The 25,537-nt window shown below is 38.9% G+C and overlaps 1 protein-coding gene across 1 annotated transcript in view; it reads right to left on the bottom strand.

Moving 5' to 3' along the window:
* Positions 1-2,728: 2,728 nt before the first annotated feature.
* ATG10 (autophagy related 10) overlaps positions 2,729-25,537 on the bottom strand; it is an 81,393-nt gene continuing 58,584 nt past the window's right edge. Inside the window, exons 4-7 of the mRNA XM_009331775.1 lie at positions 23,778-23,875; positions 3,602-3,699; positions 3,207-3,326; positions 2,729-2,813 (exon numbers count right to left, since the gene is read on the bottom strand). Of these exons, the coding sequence (XP_009330050.1) occupies positions 2,801-2,813; positions 3,207-3,326; positions 3,602-3,699; positions 23,778-23,875 (329 nt within the window). The 3' untranslated portion in view covers positions 2,729-2,800. The remainder of the gene's footprint in view (positions 2,814-3,206; positions 3,327-3,601; positions 3,700-23,777; positions 23,876-25,537) is intronic.

Raw genomic sequence — 25,537 nt, 5'->3', positions numbered from 1 at the left:
TGGGAACAATTTGAGTGTCCAGCCAAGTGAATGTATGGTCATAAGATATCTAGAAGGTAAAGTGATTGCTGGGAGAGGACGTCTAGGAGTTAGAGCGTGACTGTCAGGACATTGACAAAGAAGTATCCCGCTGTGTGCAGCCATCCATTAGACAAGTGCCTAGGGATGACCCTGACAGAGGAAATCTTAAGTCTAGTACAATGTGCAATGTCCTGTCCAAGTAATACTCAATTTTGTTTACAAATGATAAATTAAGGTAGAAAGAAATGGGCGTTGAGAATTCCTCCATGTAAAAGAGAAGTATTTATTTCTTATTTACATACAAATTCCACTTTTCTTGTAATTCTTGAAAAAAAGAAGAGAAGATTAAGGTGCAATGGAAGGCTGATGGAGTGGAGAAAGTGACTGGAGTATATTCTCCCAGACTTATTTCATATTTTTCTTTTGTCTGTAATTACAATCTGTAAGTTACGCTGTCTGACGTACAGTGTCACACAGATGAGGTGCTGACATTCTGAGTAGAGCAATGACACTTCACAGACTTGCCTACAGTGAAGAAACCCAACTGCCCAAATCCTATTATGAATAATACTGTTGCACTGAAGTTTCTGCTTCCAGGACAGAAACAGGGAGAGCTGGTCTCCAAGAAATGCCTATGAAACTATGCTTATAAATTTTGCATGGCAGCATCTTAGCAGTTGAATCTTCTCAAGGTCTAACAACTAGTACTGAAAATAATACTCAAAGTTGTTCCAGGCTCTTTTCTTCTCCTTTATCAAGGAACAGCTCTTGCCCAGTATATGAGAACACTAAAACCAGCATTTCAGCTATAAGTTATTCCAAAGCTATTCTGTATTCAAGATTGTGTTTACTATTTCTATTGTTTAGAAGTGGAATTTCTTCTGTATATTCAACCCTCAGTGCAGTACCAGGTAACATCTGTGACGCTTTGAGAAAAGAAGCATAACTAATCCTGAGATATGCTGATGCAGCATTCAGTGCTTGTGGTTTATAGGGAACAACTCCATCAATCCTTTCCACTTCTCTGATCCTAAGGTCATCAGGAGCTAATTCAGACCTTGGTTTAAATAAAGCTACCTGAGGCCAGTTCTAAGTTATACTGGGAATAAAGGTCGCAAGGGCTAGCCAGCACAGTGTGAGTGTGCCAATATGCTGGATAGAGGCAGGAGAAGCTGACAGAGAGCTGCTTAGCAATGCAGGGCAGCTGAGGATGGCCGATATTGCTTTTACTCCTCTGTTGCAGTGTATCACAAATGAAGATCACAGAGCAGGGATGAACATTTAACAGATCTTAAAACTGCTGTTATCTGTTTTTTTGTTTTTCCTCCTGTGTAAGTCTCCCTTAAATTTGAAAATGGGCTATGGATGCAATTATCAAGCATATGTTACCCAAAAGTGTTAAAAAAGACAATGTAGCTACTGTCATGGTACATGAACAGAAAGCTGTATTTTATAAATCTTACATGGAAAAATGGCTTTTCAGGTTGTTATGATCCAGAATGGGATAAATTATGTGTTTTCATTATTAATTCCAAATGGCTGGCAAAGAATTCTGCACCAATGGAATTTTAAAGACTGCACTGTATTTCAATCCACCAGTAGCATATGATGTAAGTGAAAAATATGCAACCAATCAAAATATCTGAAAACCAGAATATGAAACCCGATGCATTTCACATTTCCAACTCTGATGCAGCATACGTTGGACTCTGGATGCAAGTGACATATTGCTGAACATATAAAGTAAAATCTGTAATTCCATCTCAACTGCTCAGGACTTGTGATCTGGTTTATACTGCAAATAAAATGTGATTGGGAGAGAATCCAAGATGACTTGTATGGAAGTTACTTCTAATCTGTTTTTCACTGATTGCACTACTATGCAATTCCTACTTGCTCAAAATTCAACAGCTGTCAGGGGAGGCTTGCATAAAGACTGCAGGATAGGGACCAAACCTGTGAACAACCACTAGTACAATGAGAAATACTAATTGACTACAACAGTAACTCCCACAGGGTATGGCAAAGCTTCCTTTGGAGGCAGTGAAGCACAGAAAAGCCAGATGTTCTTCTATGATAGCCTGAGGGACCTTGAACTCTAGAACTGTACATGCTTAGTCAGATGTAGACTGTAAGTACTCTGTTTGTTTACAGTCCTGATCCTGTCTGTTCCCTGAAGCATGACGTACACAAAATATTCTCAGCAAAGTACTATTCAGTCCTCAGATTAGGATATTCTGTGTGTGGTGTGGAACACAAGGATGGTCCATGCATCAGGCTGTGGCAGAGAAGGTGGTCCCTAGGTGAAGTAGTCTCAGCCCATACACTGATTGCCACAAGCTTAAACCACATCCTACAAGTATTTTGCTGTACATATCCTCACAGATGGTGCAGATTTTCTAGAGACATGATTTTTAGTAGGTAAATTTAGTAGATCCAAACCCAGCATCTCAACTCTGTATCAAGGAACCATAGGCTTGTGCATTTGCATGCAGTGTTACTAAGGCCATAACCACAGCAAAACAGAGGTAGGAAATAACTGACTTCAAAGGATCAATGCAATCACGAGGGAGTTCAGGTCTTAGTGGTGCTTGAGAGTTGTCACAACTGCAGCCAACTCTTAGGTCTTCCACTGTAACCAGGCAAGTTCTTGCCAGAGAAAGAGCCATGAGCAGTCATCTTTCCACATTGCATTGCTTACCAGTCAGGAAGGATTCCTTTGATTTCATCCCTAGGGCAGTCTGCAATAGCTTTACTACAGCTAACCATCAGCTGTCCTTCAGCTCAGAGGTCTGAAGTGGAGACATCAAACAGAAAAAAAGAGAAGAGATTAAATTCAAATCATTGTAGCAGAGTTACGCTAGATCACACCACCAACCATGTACTGGAGGGACCACCATAAAATGCTTTTACACACCTGAGAAAGACCCCAGGACATCAGGGACCTTCTGACAGTCATGAAGGGTATCAACAATGTGCAAAGCACATCTCTCTCAGCACAAACTTTCATTGCAAAGTAAGGCAATAAGGCAGCCATGTAAGCAAAATATTGAAAGGTGGGTCTTAAACAAACTGAACCAAGAGCTCCAAAGGAGGAGATATAATGTTTTTGCCAGTTACCCATCTGATCTTTTTTATTTCATAGGAGGATGGGAGAGAAAAAAAGTTATTTCATTTTCTCTTACCTTTCAACTGAATCAGCATTTGTATTCTGCTTAGGTGCTAGATTTGCATAACTCAGGGGCAGATTTAGACCCACAACTGGGCCTACAGTACTGAGCCACAATACAATGTAATTTATGTGTCTAGGGGAAAAAAAAAACAACAAAAAAGCACCATAAACATATTATCCCAACCTCTTCTGAATTGCAGGCACACTTGACAGTCATAAAATAACTTCAGATGGGGTTATTCTTTCACTTTATCTATATCAAATGTATTCTAACTTTCAGCCCTTAGGTGACAATCAGAATCTTACTCTATTTGGACAAAGGATGTTGTTTTGACCATTTCCACTTCCCAGCTGATTTACTTTATCTGCATTGCATAAAGCCTTGCAAGGCACAGTACTGTCTCTCACCTGTTCTGTTTCTGTGAACTGGTCAGTACAGAAGACATGAATTCATTAGTCCGGCAGGGGTGCAGAACAAAAAATGGCTGCCCAAGTAAGGGGTGCTCCTAAGAGGGAATATCAGTTGTTTTATTATGCAAGAAGAAAACAGAAAAGACACCATTTGCATTTGGAAAAGACAAAGCAGGGGCTAATTAATCCTTGATGAAACTTTTCTCATTTCAGAATCTAACCCACATTGCTCTTCTACTGATAGTCACTGACAAATTAATATCTGAGACCATACTCTCCTATCTTAAAAGGGAAATAGGATCACCAATGAGGCTACGCCACCACTTTAGTAAAAATGTAATGGTTTTCAAAAGTAACTCAAGTTACTGTATCAGCAGTACCCTAACGCAAGTAGGCAAAGCTACCGTGTGAACAAGTATGTGATCAAATGTAATACAGAAAACAAATGTGCTCCATGGAAAAGCTCTTTAAGAAACTTGACCCCTTATCCTTGTATCTTCTCAAACTGGTGCTGGGAAGTAAACACAGTTTGATTTGGAGCCTGTGAGGGGGACCAAGAAAGAAAAAGGAAGGGCCTTCAAGGTGGCTTTAACTTCCACTAGGTGGCATAGCCTCATTTTAGGCTATTCTACAGAAAAATATCCTAAAACGGTTGCTCTTCAAGAAGCCCGGTCAAAACTGTTCTGAGGAAAGAAAGAAAATAATTTAGTGACAGTTAAGTTTGCAGTCAGACACACTCCCTACAACATGGTAAGACACTGCCTGTTCCTCTACACCTTCACACTGCACACGGTGCTGCCAAAAACTCAATCCAACACTCCATAAAGCTTTCACTTTCACCTCCAGCCGGCACTCGAACAGAGTACGTGTTCTGATTTAACCAAGCTTGCACTCAGCGCAAAGCCATAACAGTGATCTCATCAGCTCTTACATGGGTGATACCACGAGATCAGCATATCTGACTGTCTCACACACCATGCCCTAGGGAAGTGATTTTCCTTTAATGCTGCTGAGGTCACTGCTACTACTTCTGCACCAAAATAAACAAACCCTACCTCATCCCCACGTGCAATAAGAGTTGTAACAGCACAGCAGGGAATGGCTAGAAGGGGATTCCAGACAAGAAAGATGTCACATATGAAATGCCACGATAGCCTGTTTACAGCCGAGCACAGACTGTGCTTAGATGTCGCTAAGCCCAGGACTCCGCCGGAGCTGAGGAGCACACAACCCAAGGCAGTGGGGTGGGGAGAAGCGTGCATGGACCATGACAGAGAAAACAGCAGGATCACCACCTCTGCACGGCGTTCCCCATTCAGCTGTGTGAGCCTGGTCCACTGCGCTATGCCACTCACCAGAGCCACAGCAGAGACTGACTATAAGGATTAATGTGACGGGTGTTTTATCCTTGGTAGAGACCCTTTTCCTTAGATGTGCTTCTTGTGTTGGCTGTGGTTTTCGATGGCAAAGAAGAAGAAATACCAAATTCATGCTCCGACACAGATTTCCCTTGTCCAAGCTGGTACAGTTGTACCCAGACTCCCCTAGTTCTGTGATGGCATTTTATCTCAGCATGTAGTAAACCGCCTGCACTGAAGAGAAGGTGCTTACAGAGTAAGTCTTCCGCTATGCAGTAAAAACTCCTTCTCCAACCCCTTGCCTAGAAACAAAAAACAAATCCTGGCCTGTCATGTTCAGCAAACAGGACATGTTCTATATTATTAAACAGGGTCTCTTACAGCTGAAGCACACTTGGTTCTTATGTTGAAAATGTACTCATGAGGATCAATCATTTTGTGTCTCAGACAACATTAAAAAACTTCCAGAAGCTTCAGAACATACAAAAAATAATGTTCAGAAAGCTTTGTTTTACATTGCAAACAGATAACTTGCGCAAGAATGCTATCTGCTGTTGGTAAAAGTGAACTGATGCTGTTTTCCATTGAGAAAAACTGGTAGTTTGAATTAAAAATCCTTTCTAATTATCTGCTAGCTCAAATCATCTTAGGTCTCCAAATAATTCTGGAAAATACATAGATTGTGCCAATGGTATTCCTCAAAGACAGCAAAAAAAGAGTTAACAATATTTACAAAACTGTTAAGCAAAGAAAAAAAAAGTAGATTAAGCAGCAATTTCAGCCAACTCCCTTACACAAAGGAAGAGCATAAAGAGGTAGCACACACTCCCACAAAGAACAGAGAAGATAATCTGGGCTTTAAGTGACTTAGCACTCTGAACAAGACATAAAGATAATTCCCAAAGCTGAATATTCAGCCTGAAGTCATTCCCAACCATCCTGTCACCTGGTATTCGATTCTATCCTGAACTTCTTGCTTCAGCAAACCACCAGTTAGTGACAAATGGAGGCCAGACTTGATTTTTTGAAATAGCTTATTAACTTTATATTCTACATCTTTCTTTTAGTCCTTCCTCTTCTCACAACATGACAGAGTGACACTGAAAAAATTTCCAAACTCTAACAATTAGATGTCCGTATGAAAAAGCAGAATGCATTGCCACTCAGTTTTTCAAAAGGGTAACATCCTCGGTCTCACCATCTTTGGCAGCAATCTGTGACTCATGAGCATGGGATAGAGGTGAAATTTGTTCACACCAAATTCCCTGCAATCTCTCCTTCATTCTTCTTAAATGGGTGGAAAGGCTTTTTCTTCCCCTCCAGATCCAGCAGATGTAAAGGGAGAAGTTTTTGCTAGAGGACTCAGCCATCAGCTTCTGGGTTGATATGAAGGCTCAGAGGACACTTGGTCTTGGTTAGTCAAACCCTCTTCCTAGCTTGTCTCCTTGTTCTTCAAATTATCAAGGGTTGTTTCATACACTTCCTGAAGTAACAGGTGTGCCAGGGTGGTGTAAATCTCACTATAATCCACAGAATTTTGAATGGCAACAATTAAATGACCCAGTGATTTAGTTAAATTCAGGCTGCTCCTCGGCTGGGCTCTGAAAATGGCATGTGCACTAACGCTGCATGTCTGCACATTCAGTAAGAGTTGCTTTGGTTTCCATTTAGGAGCGTATTTTGAAACCTGAGCACTGTCCCTTATTTGTTTACCTCTAATCCAGGAAACTGAAGTTCATTATTACACAGATCCTTCAGCACTGGAAGTCCACAGGCATGATGTCATGCAAAACAGCTGTGCCCGGAATTGGAATTTTTCAATAAGCTTGCTGTGTTTATCTTTCTTACTCTAAACAAAAGGCATGAAACTGCAAGAATGCCATGCTGTTTATTCAAAACCTGAAAGTTAGGAATATGTTACACACTGATAGGAAAAACACAAAAGCGCAAGAGATTAAAAGAAATCATGAGCCAAGACCCATTAAGCAGGAGGCTCTAAAAAGGCTGAGGCAGGGAGGAAGAGCTGTTCAGCATCAGGGAAAACACTCTTAGAGCATCAGATCTGATTCAGTCAAATCCTGTACATAATGGCATCCCCATGAGGCTTTGATGTACACTCAGGGTTAAGTCACTGACACAGCAGCTCTGAGGAGGAAGTACCGGACAGCTGCCAATAAAAATGCAAGAGTTATCAAAGCCCTGAATGATTTCAGAATTGGTAATGGGCTACAGAGCCTTTTCATTGCCAGGTCACCAGTTCAGATTTGGCCTGGGCTGGTGGTAGCTAGAACTCATTACTGTACAACGGCTGTATATGCAATTGTCAGGCTTCACACAGTCAAAGTGCCATTAATTAGTGCCCTTGCTGGTAGTCACTGCAGATGAATCCAGAACTGAAGATGGTGGTTTATCTTGTCACCGTAGGGGGCAGTCCCTGTAGGTCAGCTCTGAAGTCAGGAAAAGCAAGAAACTCACACTTCAGCTGCTCTTGGCATGCCCTGAGAGAGGGTCGTGCATCTGCAGCACAATGAATCCCAAGTCCTTCTCAAACACTATCAGTCAAAAGCGTGAGAATGAATTGAAGTTTGTGCTGCATCAGCTTCATAAGCATATTTACTACCTGCTGCAGTCATCTGGTGGAATGATGATATTCCACGTGCAGTGAAATGTATCCTGAGCAAAATATTAGGGCAGCAATAATAGCCTTCAGCTAGCCTGATCCATGAGCCAGTTACATGAAGAATATAAAGTCCTATTGGGACTTCATGGGGGAAAAAAAAAATTTAAGTAGTATAAAAGAGTCTTCCCATTTTTAGTTTACAATTAATCTTTTTCCAATCAGTCATGTAGCGATGCATTTTAGAGAGCAATGTGTGAGAGTTTCAAGTCAATTCTCACAATTGCTCGCTGGAATTGTACAGCAAGAACCCATTTGCGGGTTGCCCACAACTCTTCTGGACAGTGATACACTGACACACAGTTTATTTGAAATCAACAGCATTATTTTCTTGTATCTATCTATGATCTTGTATCTATCTTTGAGGCTGATTCGTAACACTGCCTGTTCAGCACTCCACACTGGAGTCCACCATACATCTGCATATCCCTCTGAGTCTAACCCAACTTTCATGGGAAATAAAATTTTTACAGGCCACAACTAGCTCCAGTGAACCTGAAAGCTCAAAATGTTGCTTCATTTATTTCCTGTAGAAAGACCTCTTTACTAGGTAACTTCAAGAAAAATTTGTAAGGATGTTCTGTACCCATTTCTGTAGCTGTTACCTCAACTCTTCCCATACAAAACAATGCAAGAGATGGATGAAAGATGTGAAATGTTTGATTGGGTATTTTGAAAATGAATGTAGTTTTATTTAGGAATGCTACACAAGATTGAATGTGACTGACCGCTGGTAGCAAAACAGCTTACTATTCGTTAGCTGTGCAACTATAACCATCCGTGCACAGGTGCTGAGCTGCCTCGGTTGTGAGGTTAAACTGGTGAGCTTAAACCTCCTTCACTGAGGTTTATGTCAGATAGCGTGCCTGAGCCCTCAGCAACAACAACAAAAAATGAATGCTACAGGCTCCCTGAGGACTGAAAAACATTTCAGTTCAGCAGCAGCTTTTTCTGTGTGGTGTAAGAAGGCCTCTTCCCCTAAAGTCCATCAGGGATGCAAAGGCTTGATCAACTGTCCTTCACCTGTCCTGTCATCATTTCCTAAAGAAACTGGACTGTCCCTCACAGGGTCATCAAGAGTCAAGATGTAAAAAACTAACTCCTGTGCAGTGCCTATAGCACAGTGAAATGTTAAGACATGAATCTGAACAGTGGCAAAGACTGGGTAGTTCCTAGTACAAGTACAATTAAGTCTAAAACTTGCGTCAGATGGGATTATGTCATTTTATCAAGCAGAGCATGTAGGAAATACTATCCATGTCAGATTTAAATTAAAAATAAACATTACTTCAGGTAACGGCTAATTGCCTGTAGGTATCTGTACTGTGCTCTGCTCTTCTCTTCCCCAGCCAGCAGGTATTTTGTTGTCAGTACACCTCTTGTAAAAGCACTACTTATTTTCTCTGTCATAACTGGAACTCTTCCAGTAGTAACGGCTTCTATTTTCTCCAGTGCTACATTAAACTGCCTTCGAGCATCCATCATAACATTTATGGTCTCTCCATTTATGATCGTGCAAGGGATTTTTGCCTGAAACTGCCTCTTCCCCAATCCATGCTTTTGCATGAAGTTGCTTTGCAAAAATAGATTTTCATGGAGGGGTGTCAAAACTTTCATGCAGGATGCTACCACCAAACACCACAGCCAGGACCAATTCTTTTCAGATATTTTCCCAGCAGTGTTCACAATCCCAGTCATCAGGTCAGAAAAAGAAGACAGGATTAATAAAACATGTCCCCCATAATCTCTTCCATTTAGGGAAATGGAAACAGTGATGCAATGAATAAGGAAGTTGCATGCTCTTCCCTTTTCACCAATTTTTGACCACACTTACTGAAACAAATGCCTGTTTTTAAGTAAAAATCCTTCACACAAGATTATGATACTGCAAGTATTTCATGGTCTTGAATTCAGTCTACCTTCTTTTTCATTCCTTATTTTTATATACATGAATAATAACTTCCATGTTAATAAAATCTAACTCTACTCATTCAGAAAGAAAGCAATAAAATTTTGCTCTTCAGATGGACTGTGTATCCCACAACCAGAACAGTAACTGTGCACATGTGGAACTTAAACCGCCTTGAACTTGAGGTTAAAGGGATTACTTTATCATTAAATTAGACGTGCTCACGTTCAGGTATAAAAAGTGAGTAACATTTTTATGAATGAGGGCTAGGGAGACTTTAAGCCTGAGCACTAAAGCCAGATGAGTATATGCACGTTGTGTTTACAAGGACCAGTAACGGTGCTTGCAAAGGCAACAGGACAACAACAGCTGTCACAAGAAAAATGTTCCAAACTTCTCTCTCTCCCCTTCTCCTCACAGAAGATTTTCCCCTTATAATGGAATTACTGCAACAGAAATTCTATTACTATGGAATCACTATGCTGCAGACGCAATGTTAAGGAACTGGGAACTTTTATCATCCTCATAGAAGGTATAGATCATAGTAATAAAGCTGTTGTTAGGATACTGATTGTGTAGGGCTTCTCCATCCTACTGACATAGGTCACAACATTTCTATTAATGCAGCCATTTCATAAAAATCATGTTTTAGTAATAGGATTGGTATTGGTTACAGAGAAATCATAATTAAAAAAAATTTCAGAGAGGGCAAAATGGCTGTTGAAAGAAATGTGCTTGCTGTAATAGCCATCGACTCCAAAAAAAGCCATTTATTCTAGTGGGCATTGGATACAGTTTATTGCCTGGGACAGGTGACATATTTATAGTCGCCTTGATTTCAGTTTACAAGCAGAAGCCAAGTCATCCTACTGATATAACCGAGGAAAGTTTCTATAACTTTGCCATAAAACCCAGAGAAGCACTCCCACTGCTAAGCCTGTTGAAGATGAAACAACCCACTCCTGTCTGTAGCAGGTGCTGAAGAATGACTATGAAAGTGCAACTACCGCTGTTCTGCATTTTCTTAAACAATCAAAATAAATCTGCAACGGTAGTGAGCAAGGGAAAACTTGAAGGGACCCTGATGAGACAAAGAAGTGCAAACTAGACCAAAAAAGCAAATTTCTGTCATTACTGAATGCCTTTTTGGAGGAAAAGGCTGCAAAGGGATTTTGATTTATGCTCAAGTTCTTTGCAGATGAGCAGTTGCAATTGCCCTTATGATTTAATGTACCTGCTCCCTGTGTATTTCGAAAGACATACCAACTAACTTTAGTGACACGGTTTTATTAATACTTTTACTACTACTAACCCCACACAGCCAACTAAGCTGCATCCTATTCTTCGTTCACCAAATATGAAGTCCAAGCTGAAGAGGCAATTAATCAAACGGCTAAGTTTTTCTAAGGAAAATGGAGTTGCTTCAGCAGATCCTACAACACAAGCATAAGAGGGCACTTAACACAGCCAAAATTTCCATAAGATGAACCACACCTACCACTTTGTACCTGCTGTTTCAAAGCCATCATGGCCACGAAGGTGGAAATGCAGGTTCTGAAGAAACAAACACTTCATGGTACAAACTGCTCTTTTCGTAAAGGACGTCTTAAAACCCTGCTAATGTCATTAAGCCTGGCTGATCACAGCCTGAATGCTGCCTCTTGACTACAGCTTGCAATAAAACTGTCTTTTCCTTTGGACAGAGCTCTGACCACCGTGCTCCATGTGCACATCACTTCTATACTGCTAACTCATTGCTACTTATGTTGACAGCTGCAGCTTCTGCTGAATGTGACAGCTGAATATGTCTACAGTTCGATGCCACAAAAACATCAATCTTGCTTTTCCATTTTTAAAGCTATCAGAACTATCAGGGTGCATCCAAAACAGCAACAATACCTCTATCCACAATCTTTGAAGACAGCTTTACTGCTCTTGTACAACGCACAGTGCAAGTTAGAAAGTCAGAGACAAAGCTGGTTTGCCAGAAGTAAAGTGTTTTCAAGGGTCGCAGATGGAAATGGCTTTAAATCAGAAGTTTTACTTTACTTTACAACTTTAGGCCCTTCTTATTTTAAGTGTATTCAAAAGATAAATATATTCTCCATATAGTGATTTCTATAACTAGGACAATGATAACAACAGAGAAGACTGCCGTAAGATTTGATGTGCATATGCTCTTTTCATGCAGAGCTAACTTATTATTGTAATACTTGATACTACAGAATACAAAATACAGTAACTACATGACCAAGACCTATTTCATATTTCATCCCCCAAATCAGTTTATCTGCCGAATTCTAGAATATTTACAGTTTTGAAGGGGCCATTATCCTTTTTTACAATTTATAATTTTATTACTTTTTGAAAAGTTATTGAACAGCTAACACAATATCCCTGAAAGGCACACCTAAGAGGTAACACAGGACAAGCACAATATTAATCAAGAACAGCCAACACTGCTGATATTTATATATTTATATATTTATATGTTTATATGTTTATATGTCTGTATATATAGAATAAAGTTTGAATTATTAATTTTAAGAACAAAAGGAATCAAAGCACTAGGTGACGCTGAGACAAAACTATGTTTTTAAAGCTTAAACTTCTCACAGGCATGTAACTTGCATTTAGGATTCTTTAAGAAAACTTTATAGTTACAATTGGCAGGACCATAGTTATATTGTCAAGAAATGGCATCTCAGCCATTTTCCTAAGAAAATAAACAGATGATTCTTCTTCCATGCTTGCCAAAATAAGATTAATTCAGTTGTCACCATTTTAGTTATGTAGCATATAGTCTTAATTAATTACTATTTAAAATCTGTTCTTAAGTTAAGAGATTCATCTAAGGTGCAAAACTGAAAGATACAACAAGCTGTGGAAGTATGGAAAAGATACTGGAGACAGATTTCCTACCCTGATTAAAAAATGGTAAATTAAGAAAAAAAGTCCATACTGGCATTTGACAAATGTGCCCCGAAAGGGTTAATTTTATAATCCCAGGAATTCCTGGACAAAAAGGTACTGGGAAGAGAGATTTCATAAGACTTTTGAGTCTGAAATATTGTAACCAGCAAATGGGATGGCAAATATTCCTACCTCCTCTTTACAGTTTATCAAGAAGGTAGTATTACTGATAGCTATAAGAGTCAGAAGACAGACAATTACCACAAGGTAATGAATGGAAAGAAAATTTCTGCTGCAGCAGAGCAGCAGAACACTAATTTAACTATATCAAATATAAGGAGGCAATGACATGTCCATAGAAGTGTGACTCAACCCTCATTTTGAGTTTAGGCCAAGGGAAGACTTTCTTTGTTCCTCATCTCTCCCTACAGTGGCAGATGTCTGTGCTCCCCTCCTCCAGCCAAAGCATCTTTTATTACCTATCATTTGAAATAACATTTGTCAGACCAAGTACTCTGAATCACTACTGAAACTGAATATCCAATGTTCTTGCACAGACACAGTGGGACTGTCAATATTCATGGTAATTCTCCTAATGATAGACTCAATATAACGCTACAAACTTTGCACTACCTAAAAGCCAGTTCTGTCACAAGTTTGCTCAAGGTACTTATGGATCTCTATATGCAGCGTGGTAGAGTCAGAGATTTGAACAGGGATTAGCAACCACCGGAACAGTGAATGCTGGCACGACAAAGGTGGGCAACAGAAAACGCCAAAAGGACACTGAAACTGTCTCCTGCAAGGCTAAAGTGCCCGTCTCAGGACTGCAGCTAAATGCTTTGATGAAACTGGTATCAGAGGTTAGAAAAGACTTTGATCACATCAGTGCCTTGGTCAACACAGGACTGAAATGCCAAGCTCTCTTCCAAGAGCCCAGAAAAGCTACAGCTTATGGAAGCTTGAACCCCCCATTTCTATAGGGACCATAGCTCCCAGTCTGCAGGGGGATTTTGGGTGGTCTCTCTCCTTATTCTTGAATCAGGCTGCTATGCAGTCAGAAATACAATATACAAAAAGAGAAGCCAAAAAGGGACTCAGGTTGACTTTCAACTTCAAGGGCTGCCAGCTGATTTTGTGAGCCTGGGAGATTGTATACACCTTCACATACAAGTCTGACTGTATGGAGTAAATTAATCTCCTTGTATGAGTTCACTTTCTTTTTTGAACCCCCAGACTGCCTTAAAAATGTAAGAAGTGCCTGACTGGATTGGACCCATGGTCCATCTACCAATGCGTTCTGTCTCCAACAGCGCCAGCTGGAACGGCTATTTTGGGAGAACACAAGTCTGGCCTCTTTCTGTGGTTCACTCCCCTTCCACTACTCCAGCATGTCTACCGTATTAAGGGTGATGGAGGACACATTCCTGCCCGGTACTTTTGCATCCATTTATGGACAAGTGGTCTCATGAATTTGTCTAAATGCTTTTGAACTGCTGATACCATCTGTTTCCACAACTTGAGAGCACAGGTGCTTAGGAATAAACTGCTTTCTGTTAACATGGATACCTAACTTCCATTTAAATGGCATTTATAATGCTTTTTTTATTAAAAAAAAAAAAAAAATCATCTGCCAAAGGGCTTGACCAAAAGCCCTTGCTGCAGAAAACAAAAAGGGAAATTGTTACAAAGTTTTCAACACCTTGTGACCATACCAGTTGCCTCTCAAATGGAGCTGAACATGTCATATATGATATCCACTTCTTTCATATTGTGCAATCAATGTTGTTGTGTATTTTAGACTTTTTCACAAAAACATTTAATAAGGGGGAATGTTCAGTAACCAGCTTCATTCCAGTAGTGAATTGTTAGAGGTCATGGCAGGGGGAAGACAGAAGAGCAACCCACCTCAGCCTAGAAGGAGAAATGCCAGACCAGGGAGGGAACATGCTATTACAACTTCCTCCACAAAATCTCTGCTTGGGAAGCTCTGTGGAAGGAAAGACACTGCTAGATAAATTATCTGTAAATGCAATGTGTAGCACTGAAACAGTTTTTCTACAGAAGTAGAAAAGGATCAAGAGAATCAATACTATTACATTGTAATTCATTCAATTAATTACATATGTGTGGAAAATATTACTGAATCTTCATTTCAGAATAACTGATCAAGTACCAGGACTTGAAAGTCTACTCTGAATTGTGCCCCAGAAATTGGCAAGGATCCTCCTATTGCTTTTATGTATTTTATATACATATTATTTATGTATCCATAATTTACATTATGGATAATTATGGATAATGTACATTATCCATTAAACCTCTATTTATTCTACATCATTTAGTTTTAGTCCACTCTTTGGTCTTTTCCTCCTACGAAATTAGTCGGACTAGGTTTATGTCCATAAAGTCTTATTGGGAAAAGCATGATTAAACTGTAGGGCAGCTATACATTATTAATTAATGCCTAGTTTTAAAATAAAACCTACTTGCTAGCTTGTACAATACTACTGGCTTGGTTTAAACCACAGACGTTCAATACATCACAGAAAATTTTAGCTGGAAATAAATATCCACCCAGCTTTCCCATTCTTAGATTTTTCCCTGTGAAACAGCTTTCCAGTCTATACTGGTAAGACCCCCTTTCCTCAGGAAGTTGTACTAATAATTTTCCAAAAATATTAGCAGGGGATCCATAGCAACTGTTGATATGACTCAAAATGATTTAAGAGTGATCTTAGCAACCTTCTGTTAAGATATACTGTATACAGCCTCCCCCACTTAGCAAAATCCCACAATATGGCAAGAAAGATTTGTATGTCTAAGAATAGCTACCTACACACATTTTTCAAGATGACTGAGCCATAATGATTTAAATCCTCCCTACCACAGTCTCAGCAAGATGTGCCTCCACAACACTACATCAATGTGGTCTGTTCAGAGTTTTGAATCTTTCTGCTTTTTTAAATCACATCATTAACATCCCTGACATTTTAGAAATAATGTTTATTGATTTTTCTGTTAATACTGCTATAAATTAAGTGATGTAATGGACAGGATTATTGAAGTACGATAAAGAATACGTCTTCCAGATTCTTAACTACATATCAAAAAAGAGCAGACTCTGGGTTAATGTAGCAATAGTGCAGTTCTCTGCTGTTATTTGGGTAGTTTAGGTTTGGTTGACTACTTTTTAGATGACAGAATGGACATATAACAGAGATGATATTACAACTACCTGCTAAGTATCAAATGACAGAAGAAAAACACCTCATTCAGATGAAATTGAGAAATAAATGTTGAGAAGAAAACAGACACAGGAGAATTCCTTATCACTTACTATTCTGAAACTTAAGATCAGTACTTTGTGGGACAGAGTTGCTAACTCATCCCTTTTTGTAGTAGAAGTGCTATTAGTAAAGGGAAACAGCTTTATTAATTGTAGATGAGGACTCAAAAAAGGGTTGAACAGTCTGCACCGGAAGATGCATGAACAATGCAGAAGGAAAAAAGCAGAATCACCTTCAGTCCTAACTTGACCAGCATTGGTATCAACAGTCCACAGCTTTTTATTTTAAGGGTTATACAAGGTGAGCCTTTAAGCTAACACCTGAAGCACTGTGAAGGATCTTTTAATAGACCACCACATAGACAACAATGATCTCCCATATTTAAGTATTTTTTCAAGGTTATAGAACAGCAGGAACACACCAAAGGAGAAATAAACATTGAAGAAGGGTGTATTTGCAGAGATCGCTATTTGTAAGTTAGACCATTAGGTTTATCTTTTCTGCAGTGCCATGAAGGAGAGGCTCATGAAAAAGAAGTTTTATGAGAATACAGCGACAGAATAAAACAATCAATGCAACCACAGGAAACTTCTCATTCTTAAGAATCCTGAAGGTTTTTGCACCCTTCTGGAAGCAGAATTTCAGACTGGCAGAAGATCTGAGTTCATATAATCCTGAGGCTTAGATTTGCACTGTCCTCACAAACTGCCACATTTACAGACGGTATGAGAATGCTCTGAATGTCTTTTTCTGGAGAGACAGCAAAGCGCTGAACAAGAAAAATGCTGACCTGTTGTTGGCAAATCCAGAACCAAGGTATCACACATGAAACGTGTCCACTCCTGTGGCTGGGTGGAGTGCCCTGCACACACACCTCTAACTCACAGTTTGGTAATAGAAGTAACTGCGTCCAAACAGTTTTGGTTAAAAAGGGCGGGAGGAGGAGGGATATATGGACACATGTGCTCTGCAACTTCCATAATCCTTCAGAGTCCTGACTCACAGATTAGTTTTTTAGACTATTTCCGCAGGACCTTCAGGTCACCAAGCTTTCATTCTTGTTTTATTGGGCAGTTTTTCACCTGTTGAGCCTCCTGTAATAATGCAATTCGATTTCTATCCTTGGATGTTTGATTTTACATTCCATCATCGCTAAGTATTGATTAAGCCTTAGCACATATACTTGGCTGTGTTTATGACTTTGTTTCCTCAGGGGAAGGTCAGGCTTTACGACAACATCACACTGTTAAACTAAAACAAAATTTTTCGTGATACTTTGTACTGACTGTGATCAGGTTCATTCATCAGCTTTTAAAATTCTCTTGCTAGTTTGCTTCCACACAGGAAAAAAATAACTAAGACATGGACTTGCACAAGTGATGAGTCAAAAAGGAACCTGGGCACATATATTCAAGGGCTTGTATCTAAAATCCGTAAAATTATTACTCAGCTTCATCGTAGCCCTAGAAATACATGTTTCTCAGAGTGTTGTCTCACCCCACAGGAGAAAAAAAACCACATTTCTGTTGTTGGGCATGTGCATAAACACCTGCATCTTGAAAAGATGATCAGTTTATGGCCTATGCCCTGACATGAGTCCCAGAGTATGTCTGTGGCAGCAATGCAGGTAGCCTGTAGGCATTCATGCAGTATGCCTACCAAAGCAGGTCTTGCACAAAACACATCAAAAAGAAAGACGAGTAAGCAGTTATACCCCACTTTACAAGCAAGTAGAGAACTTACCTGAGACACAAGAGATGTAGATTCAAATTTTTTTTCTGCTTGATTTAGAGTAAATCTCTTAACTTCCTAGGAGAGCAGTTCACCATTGTCCTACATGGTATTCTGAAGCGGGAATGCTTTACTTTCCATTGTTTAAGTTGTTCTCATTTGTATACATTTTTATAAATACCCATCACGGCAAAGAAAGGATGAAAAATTACTAGTGCCTTCACCCATTTCCCAATCCAGTAAATATTCTACTATTTTAAAACAACTTTCAGAACATGCCTGGGAAATAAATAGGTCTCAGTTTATCTACTAATAGGTGATTGTATACATCACCAATCCAGTACCAGTTCACACTGGAGAAACCAATGACTCAACTGGATGTGGAGACTACACTACGTACTGCAGGTACTACTAAGTACTGCAGGTACTTCAAAATAGGTTTGGCGCACCTAGCCACACCAGGATGAAAATTCACGCACTGCCAATGCCTATCCCATACCCATTCTAACAAAAAAGGGCTTCAGTCTTGGAGAGTCTCATCTCAGCAACTTTTCACAGACAATGTTATCTTATAGCTGGAAAAAATGTAAACATGGATCACTAAGACATCTCTGTTCATCACGGAACATCTCTGTTCAGTTTTTTTATTTATATTTTTACATAGTTCAATTATTATTTGAAATTTTGGGCATTAGACATACATTAAAACTTTCAAAGCAGTGTGTATATAGTATCTGATGAAGTTATTATGCTCTTAAATCTTCATGATTACCAGGCCATAATTTGGAAAAGCAGGCTTCTAAAAATTAGAGGAGAAAATCTGATATTGTCAGGTACTTATGGCCTCTGTATTTCCAACTTCTACAGCAAGGACCTAATACCACATAGTCTGAAGACAGAAGTTCTGGCTATAACCATATAGTCACTTTCTGCTGCTTCACATCTCCCATCCATCTTGGGAGAGATTTCCAAAATGATAAAAGGCAAAATGTAGCCTTTACAGTTTAACTAAACTTTAGTTATCCTTGTTTTTTAAATTTCTGGTTGTTAAATCATGCACTACCATGTGGTAAAATATGTTCACCTTTACAATCTGGAAGATTTCCCCCCTCCTCCCCCCTTTGTTTCATTTCTATTCTCTACTCTCTGTTCTTTGTTTTTGAACCTTTTTCCAATTCTTGTGGTTTTTTCCTTTCAAATTGTCTCATCATTTAGCATTTGACCATGGCACTTTTGGACTGTTGCCAGCTTAACTATGTCTCTGGTATATTATACCTGGTATTAATGTGGTGGCTCTGCTGTTCAGCTGCACAAAGAAGGACCATTATGTTTGAGCTGTTTTACACAATGCCACTATGTATTTACCTAAAACTGTACTGGACTTCTCTGCTGAATATCAGAGTACATGTGAGAGAAATATGTGTCTCTCTTGCTGCCATCCATTACCATGGTGACTTACTTCATCATTCTTCTGTCTAGACTTTTCTTCCCATTTACTGTAAATTTCTTTTAGCTGGATACATTTGCCCAAGGTTTTGGAGAATGTGTCTTGGTTTTGTTTTCCACTACTAATTGAAATCTCTCCAGAAGCCTTAGTGTTATTTTTACATTCATCCTACTTGCAACTTCCCTCAGTCTGACATATCTGTCTTTTTCTTCCCCTGCCCTCTTCCAGACATCTAGATCTCTTATTTGCTCTTACAGCTGATATATAACTGGCTTAATAAGTACTTTTAAAAAGCAACGCAGTCAGGAAAAACACCAGGGCTGGCAGCCTGAGGAGCCCCAAAGGTTACCCAGCATGGTGGTAACAGGGATGCAGGGCTGGGATTCCATCATAAGTCAAGCTGAACGGGAAAGTCCAACTGAGGGACAACTGAGGAAAGCTCTGTTTGTCTGCAGTTCAGGAAAGGCTACGAAGACTTGGAAGGGAGCTTCTTGTAAAGAGTACATTTCTAGCATCCATCAATTCAAAAAGGTGAACAGACATTCTCTTCTGCAGAATGTATAGAGAGAAATAACTGATACAGGATACCCTCAAAAGCACCCACAAAGTTACAGGTAAACTATTCAGGAGACGGGCATACAATGTGTGCAATCCCATTTCTGACTCCGTAAAAAGAAGCTAAAATCACAGTTGGCAACAGTTCTGAAATACAACAGTAATCCATAAATACTCCTTAATTTTCCCGTCATTGCAGAATTAAGCTACTTCCAGCTCACACAGATCTTACCAGGTGTGCTAAATTGATGTCATTATAAGCCATCAGGAAATACCCACAGAGACCTGTAGCAATATTTAGAAGTTTTGTTAAACAGCTGTGTGTTATAATTGATTTGTATTATTTAAAACAGCTAAAGCAAGTTATCACTGGATGTAGAAAAGGGATGACTGAAGACTCCAGGGAGATTTAACTCAGAAGAAAGCCAATCATAGGAACTTCATTTGAGCATTTTAAGAATATTACTAGAGGAAGTGCAATTAAATCATCACCATTTATCAATTACCATTATAAAATACTATGCAACCTTATCATATTAATTTATTTATGAGAAGGTAACTAGTTGACTTCTGCTTTTTGCAATAAAAATAATCTAGTCAGTAAAAGTATTTGAAGACTTTCCACAATAATCAAAAGTAACTAAAAAAGTTCAAATTTTACCTAAAATTTGGTTTTGGCAATGTAATTGTAATTGCCAAAAAAGCTAAATTCTTAGACAATGTCTCAGTTCCTGATCTCAGACACATTTTACCATAGAGAGTATAAGCCAAAATATAGTTTTATCAAAAATGTGTACAGGCATGGCACTCACATTTCATAAAATACATGGAATATAAATCCCAAATGGTAAGTGTAAGATCCTGGATCTGGGAAGAAAAGGCAGTATGACTTTTTTTTCCTAATCTGCCAACTAAATCAGCCCTACTTAAAAGTTAAGTGACATTATGCATGGACAGCAGTAAGCTCAATTTTTCTCCCAGTGGTGGATTGCTTGTAGAATTTAAAATTTGTATCTGTTTTGGAACAAAATCCTAAACCTTTTCTCTCTGCTGCTCATGTGTACTGAGAGTTCAAGCCTGATTTGGTGAGCTTGCCCAGTGACTTGCATTATACGATCTGTGTCCCTGCAGGCAAAGCCTAACCCACATAACAAAATGGGTCAGCAGAAAAGCAGAAAGGGAAGAGAAAACTCTGTATTTCAATTCAGAACCCTGATTCATTTGAGGGGGAAAAATACTCTTTTTCTCATAGACCTAACTCTTGTTTTGATCTGAGGCTTGCAGGAGAGCGCTTACAGTATGTTTTTATTATCTTTCATAATTCCTTTGAGAATACTCTGATTTCTACTGCTGGTTTGTATTTGGACTGGCATATGCATCTCTCAGTTTACAAGGGGAAGTCTTTGTTGCACCAGTGGCTGCTGGCACTGAAAATACGACAGTGTTCACACTGCTAATTGTACTGGTGCTTTCCTCTGCTCTGATTCAGCTCCAGAGATGTACAGTTCCACAAACCATGCATTCCTTTGTCTTCTTATCACTTGACTGAATGACCATAAGCAAATGCACCCTCACTGCCTGGTGCCCTTCTGCTTTCATCTAAAATTAAAACTGTAGACCTCTTGAAACTGCTTTCCCGGAGGCTCTCTCTCGCAGCCATGTGGGAAAGTACATTTCCAACCCAGGAACGCAGCTGGGGCCTTTGGACCAAGTTCAATACTGATGCAAAGCAGGCTAACCTCACTGAAGTCAGTGGAATTCAATGGCCTTGAGCCACAGGTACACAGTCTTCAGGGAGAAAGCATACATACAAATGGCATAGAAAAAAAAAGTACAGTAATTCAAAATTATGTAGTGGGATTGCTGGACGATCTTAACTTCTCTGGCTTCTCCTACCTGCCAGCAGTTCCAGTATTATGATATCAGCCTGAGGTACAGTCTATATTACTCTAGGATAAACAGTTTAACTTAGTTTGTAATCTCCTTATTTAACGGAAAGTCACCTTGACGTTATGTTCAACAGTATTCTGCTGGTATAGCTTTGCTAATTTCTCCAAAACATTTTTCCTTACATCTTAGTTTGTGTTTGTCACTGGACTCATATTGGCTGAGCCGCCTCTGGAGATGTGTCACAGAGACAACAGGTTCAGCTCTCCACACATAAAACCTGTTTTTTTACCACCCATAAAACCTGTTTCTGCAAGCCTTTGTGTGTACATATCCCTAGTTATTAGATGCAGGACAGTTTTACTTTACTGTTCCTTAAGAGGCAAAAATAATCTCTAGGTGGGAGTGAGCTGGTTTTCCTTTTGGCTTCCACCACTCCGATTTTACACATTCCAAACATACTGTTTATGCTTTATTTTCAGCAGTATTGCATTATGATTTATTACCTATATAAAGCAGTAGGTTCTTGCAGTGCTTTGCAGACGAATAGAAAGAGACTGTGCTTTCTACAGAGGAGCTTGAATATGGCTTCAGGCCTCAGTATAATGTGAGCGTAGAGAAGGCACACCACCTCTGGAGTGCACATAGCAGGTTTCCCTGCACATTTTGCAGGTGGGAATATGAACTATCCACAAGCTAGAACAGCTCAGCTGGGAAATACCAGAGATGTCAGCCCTAAAGGACACCTAGCACCTGACCGAGGGGTTACTGGTCTCTGTCTACTAGGAATGCAAGAAGGTGGATGTAGAGAAGGCAAAGTTAATTCAATCCTCTGCCTCTCTATGTAGAAACAGTCACAATTTAGCTACAAATCTTAAACTTCAGCTATAAATCATAAAAGTCTACTGAAAAATCTGAAGTGCAATACTTCCTTGTGCAGAAAATCATCTGCTACCATATCATATTATTTTATTAAAACCTAATTTACTCATCTTCATTCTGCAGTAGACAAGTCAGGTAATTAATAGTTTATTTAAAAGTGTGTATTACAAGAATCTGTAAACTCACAACTAGAATTCAGACAAGCACAGCAAACATCAGAAAACTGATGCCTGTTAGGTTCTTGGGGAGCTATTATAATATAAATAATAGTCCGTGGCTGCAAAAACATGAATGCTGCTTGTGTTCCCATGGTTGAGTACCATCTACGAATAGGCATCCTGTAATTAAATTGTATTAGTTGAATTCATAGAATCATAGAATCATTAAGGTTGGAAAAGACCTCTAAGATCATCAAGTCCAACCGTTGACCCAACACCACCATGCCCACTAAACCATGTCCCTAAGCACCTCATCTACACGTCTTTTAAATACTTCCAGGGATGGTGACTCAACCACTTCCCTGGGCAGCCTGTTCCAATGTTTAACCACTCTTTCAGGAAAGAAATTAAGGAAGAAATTAAAGAAATTAATTTCAGAATGATTAAGGAAACACCTATAGAACCCAGTTGAGGTTACATCCCTGTTGTGCCAGCTGCTGTGGTAACAGACCTGTGTACCTGGAAACAGCTAAAATCAAAAAGTTAAGGAAGGAAAAGGGAGGAAGAGAGAACCACATTAGTATCTTTGCTGATAATAAAAAATTCACACCCGGAGAGTCTCTATTTTTTGTCCAAACTTGCACTGGAAGCCTGGAGCCGAGGGAAGAAACCAGAGCAACCAACTCAGCTCTGAACCATATCTCACTCTTCCTTGGACAAGTATGACTATTCCCAAGACAGCCATCATCACAAGTCTGGGAATGGCTGCTGAAATGACCTGATGACTTTAAAACCATTTTAAATAAAAGTGATTTGGATAGCCTTAAAAGAAGGCAGTGATATCACAGTTTACTAATCTGCTTCCTCTTGTAAAACATGGCATTCATTAACTACTGATTCTTAAGGACATTAGTCGGCAATAACTTATTATTTGATTGAGAGATCCATTTTCTCTCCTTCAATCCTAAGGACTGCAAGTCTATTTAAAATTGAAAATTACACAGTCTATTTTGGTAATTTGATTAATACACAATCTGTGAAATGTTACACTAATATATTTTACTTACATAAATAGTCTACTTTTGTATTGACCCAAATCCATGATTACTCAGAAATTGCCTCAAGTTTTCAGGATTGGCTTTGGAAAAGTATTTTAAATGAGAGATACTGTCACATTAAGACTTACATGGTGAACACCTATATATCCTTCAAAATCCAGGACTAAAACTATTGTTGGCAACTGGCTCAGCACAGCCTCAGTTAGACTTTTATATATTTTACTTGTGTCCAGGAGGGGAATAAGGCCATCGAGGATTCAGGCATATATTGCATTCATCAATTTTGTAAAGGACCAGTGGTTTCTCACCTGCTGTGTAATAGTGTCCCAGGGACCCTCCAGCAGACGAGTCTTGTAGCACGCATGAACACTTTTCCATATTTCATCCAGAGTTAAAGGTCTTCCATCTGTGAGGGGGGGGAAACAACCACACACAGTCAAAGCTCTTAAGCATGCTGTATCTTTAATACTGAATAGCAAAAGTAAATCTGAAAATACTGATTATCTGGAAGCAGATGGAGAAAATAACAGCAAAATGTGACTGAGCCCCTTCTGGCCCCATAACTCCAAAACAGCATTGCTGTTTTGCACTCCTAACTGAAGGTGCGTATAAAACTATCCTAAATTCCCTGTTCAGCTTTCTTCTCTGTCACCTGAGAGTAGTAACTTACCGTTCTGATTGTAAGGCATTAAGTTAAACCAGTTTTGTAAAACAATGCTTGGATAAGATAAATTTAAAACCCCAAAATAATATCATGAACAGTTATCTCACGTAAATACACGCAATTCATAGCGACAGAGTGGAAAAAATCCAAGGAACAAAATTCTGCAGACAAAAGTTTACTGCATTTTTGTAATCTACATACCCACAATTTTTTCTTGAGCTGCATTTATATAGCATTGTTGCATCAGGTTTTTAGATGTAATGTTAGAATTATGCCAAGATATTAGTGTCAACCACTTAGAAAACAAGCATGTCAATTTTTCCTGAATATTTGTTTTTGGCAAACAGCAATAGAATATTTTGATATACTTTCAATAAGTAGTTTCATCTTGGCATTTATTAGGTGTCAGAAACCATTATCCTGTGATAAATAGTTTTATTCTGCTGACATTTTCATGTCTGTAAAATGAACAAGATTTATTCACCCAATTAACATTTGAATGCCATGTTTAGATATAAGTTAAAACCAGCTGCCTACAGCCTCTGTTTTATCTTATTTTCTGCACATATTTATAAAAAAGCACCAAGTTCTGAACTTGCATAAGCACCGTATAGCAGAAGCATGTGGCAAATAAAGTATCTGAGGGGGTAACAGCGTATTAACTATCTATACTATGCCATCCTCATGAAGGTGAGACTTGTTAGACCATCATGCCTTTTGTCTTATGATGGCAGATACCAGAGCTGTGCTGGAAACGGTCTAACATTTACTAAGAAATTTGTTACAAGAGCATAAGTTAACTTTAGAAGGATGTATTTATGCTCAGATCATCTGTGTGCATGTAATACAAGATGCCATGCATACTTGCAATTTTCTGTTTTCTGTTCAACCTGCAAAGACAATGCAGAGAAAGTCCAAATGTAAAATCTAGAACACATTCTAATGCAAAATTTGATTTGCCACTCTAGATTTTGTTGTGTACACCTTTCTTTGTATCTGTGAATTTTATAGTAACACTTGAGCAAATTCAGATTGTACACATGGAATGGATTACTCTGGTTCTAACCATTTTAATCTCATTTACAGAAACGATCAAATATTGTTGAAGCATTTATCATATTATAGTTAAAAGTAAGTTTTGTCTTTATCTCATGGATTTTATTACTTCATGCATGAGAAGGAGTATAACTTCCATCGTATTTCAGTGTAGATTTATTTTCATTTCACAGAAAAATACAAATACATCCAAACTGAAAGTTTCACTTCACATCGGAGTGAGATCACAGATGGTAAAATACTTAAATAGTTAATATAGAGTAATTGCAATGTTTCACATAGGAACAAAAATTGATCTGGGCATTCTGATTATGCACTTATATATTGAAATATGCTTGGATTTAAATT

The sequence above is a fragment of the Pygoscelis adeliae genome, unplaced genomic scaffold (assembly GCF_000699105.1).
Source record: "Pygoscelis adeliae isolate BGI_AS28 unplaced genomic scaffold, ASM69910v1 Scaffold19, whole genome shotgun sequence".
In the NCBI taxonomy this organism is placed as follows: Eukaryota; Metazoa; Chordata; class Aves; order Sphenisciformes; family Spheniscidae; genus Pygoscelis; species Pygoscelis adeliae.
Note: the sequence above shows the minus strand (reverse complement) of the source record. Positions and strands in the feature narration are given on the sequence as shown.